The 10,856-nt window shown below is 42.0% G+C and overlaps 1 protein-coding gene across 2 annotated transcripts; it reads left to right on the top strand.

Moving 5' to 3' along the window:
• Positions 1-868: 868 nt before the first annotated feature.
• dydc2 (DPY30 domain containing 2) lies at positions 869-10,702 on the top strand. 2 transcript variants are annotated; one of them, XM_027289065.1, is made up of 8 exons: positions 869-1,074; positions 8,547-8,669; positions 8,879-9,049; positions 9,247-9,507; positions 9,648-9,815; positions 10,075-10,209; positions 10,370-10,490; positions 10,571-10,702. In XM_027289065.1, exons 1-7 carry the CDS (start codon positions 928-930, stop codon positions 10,466-10,468), a joined length of 1,104 nt encoding a protein of 367 aa, XP_027144866.1. In that variant the 5' UTR covers positions 869-927; the 3' UTR covers positions 10,469-10,490; positions 10,571-10,702. The 2 variants fall into 2 exon arrangements, with proteins under 2 accessions (XP_027144866.1, XP_027144865.1); XM_027289064.1 differs by having other exon boundaries at positions 10,072-10,209.
• The last annotated feature ends 154 nt before the right edge of the window (positions 10,703-10,856 follow it).

The following is a 10,856-nucleotide window of genomic DNA, read 5'->3' as shown; positions in this document are numbered from 1 at the left end:
ACTTTTGTAAAGTGTGAAATAAAAGAATTGCAAAATGTCACTGGTATAACTCTAAAGGTCTGTGTTTATGATGTAGTAGTGGTATCAACGGTGGGATAGTAGATAGTAGATACATCTCCAACCTGTGTCCATCGAGGGGCTCGACGTGGAGCTGCTCAGGACTGCAGCTGGACTGGACGGTCTCAACAAGGGAAGGCCAGAGCCGTCTGGACTTCATGAGCAGACTGAGGTCCTTCAACATCTGCTGCAGATGTTTCACCAGTCTGTGGTGGCCGGTGTCTTCTTCTATGCTGTGTTTGCTGGAGAGGACAATGGACAATGGACCCACCACCGTCTGCAACATCAGGTTCACCAGGCAGAGGAGTCTATCTATCTATCTATCTGTCTGTGTATCTACATGTCTGTCTGTCTGTCTATCTACCTGTCTACATGTTTGTCTGTCTAGCTATCTGTCTGTCTGTATACCTGTCTGTCTGTCTGTCTGTCTATCTATCTATCTATCTATCTATCTATCTATCTATCTGTGTATCTACATGTCTGTCTGTCTGTCTGTATACCTGTCTGTCTGTCGTTAGCTAGGAACCGTTAAAATCACTGAGGGGAGCATTAATGGCGAGACACCGTTACCATGGAGACACAACCGCTACATCCGGGAGCTGCGTGAATAAACGGTTTGTTTTGGTCTTTACATTTAATGTTTAAATTACATTTAATGTTTAAATTAGTCGTTAATTTAACTTTTAACGATACAAAGTAAAAGTACTACGAGTACTCACCGTGTAAAAATAACTGTCATTTGTTTGTTTTTCCGGTACATTCCTGTTAAACTGACTGTGTTTTCACTCGTGACGCAGAGAAACAACAACAACAAACAAACAAACAAACAAACAAACAAACAAACAAACAAACAAACAACAACAAACAAACATGGACTCTGAGTATTTAAAGAGACACCTGGGGAAATGTCTGGCCGACGGGCTGGCGGAGGTGGCCGAGCAGAGGCCGGTCAACCCCGTCCTGTACCTGGCTCACTGGCTCTACAAGCACAACGAAAACCTGCAGCGGGAGGCGGAGGTGAGAACACACCTGTATACACACAACAACACACCTGTATACACAACAACACACTATATATGAGGCCGAGGTGAGAACACACCTGTATACAAAACAACAACACACCTGTATACACAACAACACACCTATGAGGCGGAGGTGAGTGACACAACAACAACACACCTATATATACACAACAACACACTATACACACAACAACACACCTATGAGGCGGAGGTGAGTGAGCTGCCAGGCCGGGCCGGGCCAGCAGGGGGCGGTACACAACAACAACACACAACAACACACCTATATAGACAACAACACACCTCGGTACACAACAACACACTTATATAGACAACAACACACCTCGGTACAAAACAACACACCTCCATACACAACAACACACTATACACAGTAATCTAATACTAATACTAATACTTCCATGTTGTAGTCTTTAAATGTAGTTTAACAAACAAAAGTAACTAAAGGAAGAAAGAAAGTAACTAAATTAAATTAATTAAATTAAATTTATTTTCTGGTTAAAAAAAAATGTCCTTTAAATCACTTCTTAAAACACTTTTTGGTAACGTCAGGGGACAACGGAGGTTACAGGCAGAAGTGGGGAACTGAACAAAATGAGATGGTGAATTTTGGGAAAAAGGGTTTGTGTTTATCTTTAACCTTATTTCACACCTTTTGAAAAGTCTGGAAAATACGAGGCCTAGCCAGGCGCCAGTCACATGGGTTCACTGGTGAAAGAAACTCAAACCGACACCTTCTGCGTCCAGAACTGTGACGCAGACACACAAACACTCTCGGGCAGAAGAAAGCATATATTCATGTCGAACGCACAAAAATATGTATTTTATGACATCTAAACACGTAATGATGACACATATACGGTTGGAGAAACGCAGCACAGAGGAGTTTACATTAAAGATATTAAAGACAAATGACACAAACAAAACTCACTCTAAGAACTATAAACACCAATGATGATCCCCATCCATGTTGAAATCTCGCCTCATCCTGTTACAATAAGAGTTGCAGATTGCCACCTTTGACAGGATCTAATATGAACACACACACAAGTCTCCACATCTTCTAACTTGTCCAAAGATCTGCTTTGGCCGCACGGAGCGGGCTGTCCTCGCAGTCCCACACCTCTGAGTGGGCAACATGGATTAACGCGGGAAAATGGGTTGGGGTAATGCAAAGCATCCACAGCATCCAGATACCTCGCCCATCTGCCATGAAAGACATGGACTAAAAATAAACCTTTTGCCCTGTGGGAGGAGGCATAGTGGGAGATTTGAGAAGGTTGCAAAGTGTCCAACTGGACATTACAGCCATGTGCTCGAGGGAGATATTCCACCTGGCAGGAAGACCGTGGCTCTGTTATGATGCCTGTGCAGGTTCCCCTCTCATACTGTAGCGAAAACACTAGTTTGCCGCGCACGTCCATGTATCTTAACAACACAGGCACCCACACATTTAAAAACAGAGCTGAGAAGCCATAAAATCTACCAATTCCAAAATTTGACCTGAGCTCAATTACAGGTTCGTGTTTATAATTAGAACAAAAGGAGCTCGCATTAAAACACATCTTTGCGTTCAACAACTTTTTAAAACCTTTTGCTTTAATCGAACTGCTCTCTACCAGAAAGCGATTAGTTCTCGTTACTCAATTAAGTTTCACCACAGTTCAGATGAGCGGGAGGGAGATAAAAACCATTACACAACATGTCAAAGCAAAACCCTGCTAACTTAAAGTCCAGGAAGATGCCAATTAGTCCATACAGAGCAAGGGAAGCAAAAACCAGTGAAAACAAACTGTAATATCAAAGCCACCTGAACCTGCAAGATAAACCCTTAAAGTTTTATATTCTGAGGTTCATGCAGCTCATCTTCAAGCTTCAACAACCATAAGACACCAGAAGGAGGGTGGCGGTTACCTGCACGGAAGCAAATAATTCCACAGAATCCAAGAACTTGAAAAAAAAAAATCAAGTCTTCCGTCAAGCCTTACACGGAGGACGTAATTCTCCCCTTGTGGCAGCCAGCACGGGGCTGCAGGACAGCTGTTGCTGACGCAGTGGTGTCCGGCAGTAAACCGGAGCAGTTGCTCCAGGTAGGATCAGATCAGACCTTTGACACTTCAGCAACGGAACTGCTTACCGTTCCCCACACAGCTGGTCGCTCCTGCGTGCATGCCGGGGAGACGAGCACATTTACAACCAGGTCACAAAGTAAACCGGTGTTTGAGCTCCAGTGCTGCTGCGGCTCAGAGGAAACGTCCTGCTGCAGCCACCACGGATCTCTGAGCACAGATTCCTCTCATCTTAAAGTGTTTTATTCGACTGATCCGCTGCAAGACTGCTCGAGAATGTATTAATTATGTTATTGTTGTAGCGATGATTGTTGTGTTTATTCATTCATGAATTGCTCTTCTGTAAAACTTTCCTCACTCAGGCACAGGTTGATTTTGCAGAAATTCAAGTACTTATCTGATCAGGTTTCAGTTTCTGTTCTGTTTTAAGGCCATGAAACATCTGCCAAAATGTAAAGCAGCTGATACAAACACAGCAACAGATCTGACCACAGAAATGAAACATTCGTGATGAAGCTGCTTTGTTCTTCAGCTGAAACACTGTTGACGACTGAGGATGAAGTAGTTTCCGTGGTTATCAGGTGATGAATTAGCTTTTTATTTCTTAGTTTTTTATGAAATAACTGTAAGGACAAAGAGGGGGAAACTTATGGAAGGATGACACAACCTCCCTGTCAAGACATAAAAATTTGAAGTTTTCTTGGTTTTTCTGATAAACATCCCTAGAAGAGTTTTTTTGAGTATAAATCAGGTCTGTAATGCACAAAAAACAAAGAAAAGAAAGAAACATGTCCTTAAAGTCCAACACTAGGCACTAAATAAAAGAATTGTTACTTTATATCTCCACAGAAAGTTGCTGTTTCTGATACAACCACCTGAGGGCAGCATATATTTCTATTGTCCCTACAGTCCCTTTATCAAAGCTGATTTTTGTTGTGTTTTGTAACGATTGATCTCTCCTGTTTGAAGAAGGTGCACCATTCGGTGCATATGTGTGGGATAATAACATTACAATCTCAGTACTTTAACACCCTTTATACACTGACCCACAAAAGGCCCCAAAAACTGCTAAAGGATAATATTTGTGGTGCTTTGGCATCTACACAACATTAATAACCCCAATGATGGTCAAAGTCAAAGACAGACGCATATTTTTTGATTCCATTTTGATAAGATAAACTCTGTATGAGCAGTGAGGGGGACAGGACTGCATCGGCGCACTGATTGGACGAGTCCTCCTGACGACGTGAAGGCTATATTTGCTGAAAGGTGTGTTAGTAGGATATACAAGGAAAATGATATCTGTATTACAAATACAAGTAACTGGGTGTCATCTGTTTCTTGGAAATCGACCCTTCCTTCTCTCCCTATGGAGAAAACTGTCCCAGTTTCAGGTCAGCGGTTGTAAAATACATAAAGATTGAAGAAATCTGAGCGAGGGCTTTGTCACCGTCAAAGATATAGACGGGTACGTAAGAATAATGTTCCACAGCTGTTCCCAGACTGGGTTGGTATCATCATGGGAGCCTGGCTGCTTTAGTGGTTTTTTAATTTATATTTAGCTCTCATTTTATTTGTTACTACTTTTGCCTATTGCCTCATATTTATACTTATACTATTCATGTTTGGTTTATGTCTCGCCCTAAGTCAGCTGGTTGGTTTATGTATTTATTCTATTTATTCATAATTAGTAGACACATAGTAGTTCTGTATAGACGGTCTTGTGTGAGTCTTATTGATAACACTTCTTTTTAAAGAATAAGTGTGAAATAAAAGAATTGCAAAATGTCACTGTGTACTCTAAGGTCTGTGTTTATGATGTAGTAGGGGTATCAACGGTGGGATAGTAGATATATACTCCAACCTGTGTCCATCGGGGCTCGACGTGGAGCTGCTCAGGACTGCAGCTGGTCGACAGGTTAGAGGTCAGAGCCGTCTGGACTTCATGAGCAGACTGAGGTCCTTCACATCGCTGCAGATGTTTCACCAGTCTGTGGTGGCCGGTGTCTTCTTCTATGCTGTGCTTTGCTGGAGAGACAATGGACAATGGACCCACAACAAGGTCACCAGGCAGAGGAGTGTGTTCAGTGGCAGACTGTCAGCTGTCCATGTCCTGCTCAGAGACAGACTAAAGAAGACGAGAGGACAACACACTCAGTCATGGCAGGGAGGACGCAAAGGACAACAGACTGTTGACTAACGAAACTGTCATTTTCTATTTGTAAAGATCTTTATTTAAATTAAATTATAGTTAATTTGAATGTATGTGTTCGATCTACTATCTATCTATCTATCATCTATCTATATCTATCTATCTATCATCATCTATCTACTATCTATCTATCTATCTGCTGTCTGTGTATCTACATGTCTGTCTGTCTACATGTCTAGCTATCGTGTCTGTGCCGTTAGCTAGGAACCGTAAAATCATTGAGGGGAGCATTATGGCGAGACACCGTTACCATGGAGGACACAACCGCGACATCCGGGACTGCGTGAATAAACGGTTGTTTTGTCTTTACGCTAAATGTTTAAATTACATTAATGTTTAAATTATGTTTTAATGTTTAAATATGTACATTTAATTTTAAATTAGTCGTTACATTTAACTTTTAACAAGTACTACAAGTACTCATCGTGTAATGTATAAAACTGTCATTTGTTTGTTTTTCGTCATTCCTGTTAAACTGACACTTTTTTTTCACTCGTGACGCAGAAGAACAACAACAACAACAACAAACAACAACAAACAAACATGGACTCTGAGTATCTAAAGAGACACCTGGGAAATGTCGGGCCGACGGGCTGGCGGAGGTGGCCGAGAAGAGCCGGGTCAACCCCGTCCGGTAACCTGGCTCACTGGCTCTACAAGCAACAACGAAAACCTGCAGCGGGAGGCGGAGGTGAGACACAACAACAACACACCTAATAACACAAAACACCTGTATACACAACAACACACCTGTATACACACAACAACACACCTGTATACACAACAACACACCTGTATACACACAACAACAACTGTATACACAACAACACACTGTATAACAACAACCTATAAGAGGCGGAGTGAGAAACACCTGTAACACAACACACACCTGACACACACAACACACATTGAGGCGGAGGTGAGTGAGCTGCAAGGACAGGCCGGGATCAGAGCCAGGCCAGGCCGGGCCAGCAGGGGGCGGTGAACAACAACAACACACACATACACACTACACATATACACACAGACAACCCCCATACACAACAACACACCTCTATACACAACAACACACCTCTATACACAACAACACACCTCCATACACAACAACACACCTCCATACACAACAACACACCTATATATACAACAACACACCTCTATACAAAACAACACACTATATACACAACAACACACCTCCATACACAACAACACACCTATGAGGCGGAGGTGAGAACACACCTGTATACACACAACAACACACCCTATACAAACAACACACTATACACACAACAACACACTCCATACACAACAAACCCACCTATGAGGCGGAGGTGAGTGAGCGGCCAGGCCGGGCCGGGCCAGCAGGGGGCGGTACACAACAACAAACACACACAACACACCTATATAGACACAACAACAACCTCCACACAAACAACACACCTCCAAACAACCACCGAACAAACAACACACTATAGAGACACCAACAACACACCTCCAAACACAACAACACACCTAGATATAAAACACACACCTATACACAAACAACACACCTCGGACAAACAACACACACTATAGAGACACAAACAACACACCCAATACACACCAACACACCTATATACACAACAACACACCACATACACAACAACACACCTATATACACAACAACACACTATATACACAACACACAACTATAACACAAACAACACACTCACAACCACACTCTATATATTATACACACAACAAACACTATAACACAACACACACTAAAGACACAACAACACACCTCTATACACACACAACACTAAACACAGTAATCTAAACTATACTAATACTTCCATGTTGTAGTCTTTAACAGGTAGTTTAACAACAAAAGTAACTAAAGGAAGAAAGAAATAACTAAATTAAATTAATAAATTAAATTTATTTTCTGGTTAAAAAGAAGAGTGTCCTTTAAATCACTTCTTAAAACACTTTTTATACTTAGTCTATATGTAACGTTATATATGTTTACACAATATTATGTATGTAATATCGTCTTGTCATTAAAACAAAAGGTGTACATACTATCTATTATTTATTATTATTTATTCTTTAATTGTCTTGTTATTTATCTTATGGCTCCATTTTTATTATTATTTATTTTTAAATCTTAATCTTAATTCCTGCCACTATTGCTATTTTATTTGTATTTATTTATGTTTTTTGCCTGAGTATTCTCTATGTGTTTGTCGTCAAAGCACTTTTAAACTTCTATTTTTAATATTTAATAGTAATAAACAATATATAAATAAAAAATAAACATATATAAAAATATATAAATAAATAAATAATAGTAGATAAAAAATAAAAGTGTCCAAATTCAACTTCCCAAACTTATATAATGTGTTTAAAATTAGATGCACGTCTGCCAGTTCCAGCATTAGCCTAACCTGTCAACTAATCTGAAATATAATCATATATACAGTAATATACCTGCATAGTTTGTTTCATAGCTGAAATCAATGTCTTTATTTTAACAGTGAACCACGTGACTACTTGTATGTGAAGCTAGTGACTCACTCGAATCCCCTGAGAATTATCACCCAACAGTTTCAGTTCCTCTCAGCTCCACAGAGCTTTCTAGCACCTTTCAACATATTTTGGTTAACTCTGAGCTCGAAGCTTAAACAAATCCACTAATGTGCAGTGGATTTATTTATCGAAACCGGCAAAATTAGCGACTAAATGCAGCTTTTGGTTAAATACAGTCATATAAGCCGAGTTTGAACGCAAGACATTTACTTGTAATAGACTTTTACTGGCAGTAGACTGGCAGTAACGCAGTAAGTTCGTCTCATACCTCCACTGGCACTAAAGCTACTTTCAAAGCCCTGATCTCCAAGTAGAACTGTAGTAAAGGTTGTCAGACTTAGACAGTCTGAGCTCCTCAGGCTGAGCATTATAAAGGTTACTGGGGCCGTTGCAACAAACACTGAGTCACCTTTTACCTTTAGCTCAGATTCAGAAGCTGCAAACAGAGCTCTGCACGCCAGGGGATCTGTCCTGCCTCAGGCTGATAGGAAATAAAAGGTCAGAGGGTCGTCTTTTTGTAAATCTACAGGTACTGAGGGGCACTCAAGGTGGAGTAGGGTATGTTTTCTCAGGCTTGTTGTTGTACCGCTTTTTGATTTGTAGAAGAAGGCCCACTTGGCACTCCAGGAGCAGGAGCAGGCGAAGGCCAGAGAAGAAGCGTTGCACCAAGAGAAGCTGAGGGAGGAAGAGCAAAAGATCCTTGAAGCCTTGGAAGAGTCTAAAAAAGTATGTTGTGTGTCGAAATCACTGTAACACTCAGTTTGTTTGATTTAATGTAGTGGACCTTCAGATTTGTTTTGTTAGATAAAAGACCTACAAGGAACATCGGACAGAAAGAGAAGAGAGGAAGGTTCAGAAAAAGCAATGTCATCATTGTAATGTGCTCTCCAATTGAAGTACACTTCAAGAGCATATCAACATCACCACATCAACAGATCCCTGAGAAGGAGCCCACTGGGTCTGAGGCACCAACACAAGCCACAACAGAAGCTACCGAGGACAACAAGCCTGTGATAGAAGAGAAACCAAACACCCCTGTTCCAGAAAACCAGCAGGGCACAGACGAACGCCCAGCCGAAGCTCAGGGAAATGACACCGAACCGGAGGTGATCAAATCTGTGTGCCTCTGGTGGTGCTGCCTCCCTTCCTATCTTTTGAAATCACTTCTCTGGTTTGGTTTTCTCTGATCTTTGGTTTGGACTTCTCGGTGGTGGGTTTATTCTAATGCATGACTCGGCTCGAGTGGTGTGGAAAAGGTCATCAGATTATTTCAAATAGTTTAAGGAGATGGTGTGTCCGCCAGGTGAAGGTTACAGATGCTGTAACCACTCCAGAGTCTCCTGAGGGTAAACCTCTGGAGCCCGGTAGCTCTTCGCTCTCTGAGGCCCCCATCACTGAGGTCAAAGAGGAGTCTACAGAAACGCCTGTTGAGAAAACCGAAGTGGAGCCGAGGAGCGATGAAGCAGAGGAGAAAACAGAGGTGGAGCCAAGTGACGACGTAGAAGAGAAAACGGCAAACACCGATCAGATAGACGTGAAAGACCCCGACCAAGACGAGGATAAGGTGACGGATGTCTGGATGATCTAACATTTGATTCATACTGTAATAAACCAAAAACAAAAGGTTTTACGTTAAACGTATGTTTCACTGTGATGCTAAAATGGTTGAATCACGCGTTATTGTGTCTCACGACTGCTCTGCAGGTGGTCGAACAAGCTGACACGACTGAATCTGAGCAGACTGAAGCGTTACACTCAACTGCCGACCAAGACGCTCATGACTTAAAGACGGACAAACAAGGAGAGCCAGACGACGAACAAAGTCCTCGTTCCGCTGACCAGAAACTCACAGATGATGCTGCTGAAATACAGGTCATGTGCTGCTCGTTTAAGTTGCCATGTGTACAGACTGAGGATGCAGGATACAGAGCAAGGAAAGACAAAGGATAGAGCAGTGAAGAAGGTTTGAGGCAAAGTGAGCTGAAGAGGTTAAACTTCAGATGAAGACAGCAAGGAACAACAGCTGAGAAGAGAGGCTAGATGTTGCATGTTCATGGCAGTACAGGCAGGAATCAGGCTGAGCAAAGGCAGGTCTGCTCATCTCATCGTTTTCACACCATTTCACCAGCAGGTTGATGAAGATCAAACTGGTAAGTTGGACTCGGCGCCACAGAGCGAAGATCTCAAACCAGAGGAGACAGTTTCTACAGAAGCTGGACAGGAGACACAGAAATCAGGTTCTCCACCTCTGCAGGACGAGGAAAAGGTGTCTGACTTACACAGTTATTTATCTTTGGAAAGTCCAGAGGAGGTGGCAGTGTTGAGTTTGAGAATCGAAGGGAAGAATGTTGAGAATGTAGAGACAGGAATACAAAGACACCTTTGTTTAATACTTAACCAGAACTGTTCTGATCGCCTCACGTCAGGAGCCAGACGGGCAACCCACAAACGAGACCGCTGATAGCTCGGCTCCAGCTCAAAGTGACGCAACAGAGACGAGCGAGAGACCTGAACCTGAAAACTGACGTGGAAGACGTCCAGGAGAAGGTAGACGCACCAGACAGCAAGAGAAAACACACTTCAGATAGATTGAAGACGTTGTAACTGAGCTCTGTGTTGCTTTTCAGAAGGAAGACAAAGACGCAGAGCATCCATGAAGTCAGTTTCTGAAGATCCAACATGAAGCTTAGATTGTTTTACACATGTGCAAATGTAAAATGTGCAAGTTAACAATAAAAATAAACTTTTGTCACCGTTAATCCTTTGCAAAGTTTTTTGTGGGTGGTTCATAAACACATTTTATTGGAAATAATGAGTCAGGCAGCAACAGTTTGTATTGTGTAAGCCTGCAGTGACTCTGCAACTTTTCTTTCTCCTCAGTGACCTTTGCACTGGAGGAGGAGGGCTGACGTC

The sequence above is a fragment of the Larimichthys crocea genome, chromosome XVI (genome assembly GCF_000972845.2).
Source record: "Larimichthys crocea isolate SSNF chromosome XVI, L_crocea_2.0, whole genome shotgun sequence".
Classification (NCBI taxonomy): domain Eukaryota; kingdom Metazoa; phylum Chordata; class Actinopteri; family Sciaenidae; genus Larimichthys; species Larimichthys crocea.
This window is presented reverse-complemented; position numbering and strand designations above follow the sequence as displayed.

Coding starts and splice junctions, on each gene's coding strand:
- dydc2 (XM_027289064.1), top strand. CDS start 928: ATGGACTCTGAGTATTTAAAGAGACACCTGGGGAAATGTCTGGCCGAC. Junction 1,075..8,546: donor ACCTGCAGCGGGAGGCGGAG/GTGAGAACACAC, acceptor TTTGATTTGTAG/AAGAAGGCCCACTTGGCACT. Junction 9,816..10,071: donor ATGATGCTGCTGAAATACAG/GTCATGTGCTGC, acceptor CCATTTCACCAG/CAGGTTGATGAAGATCAAAC.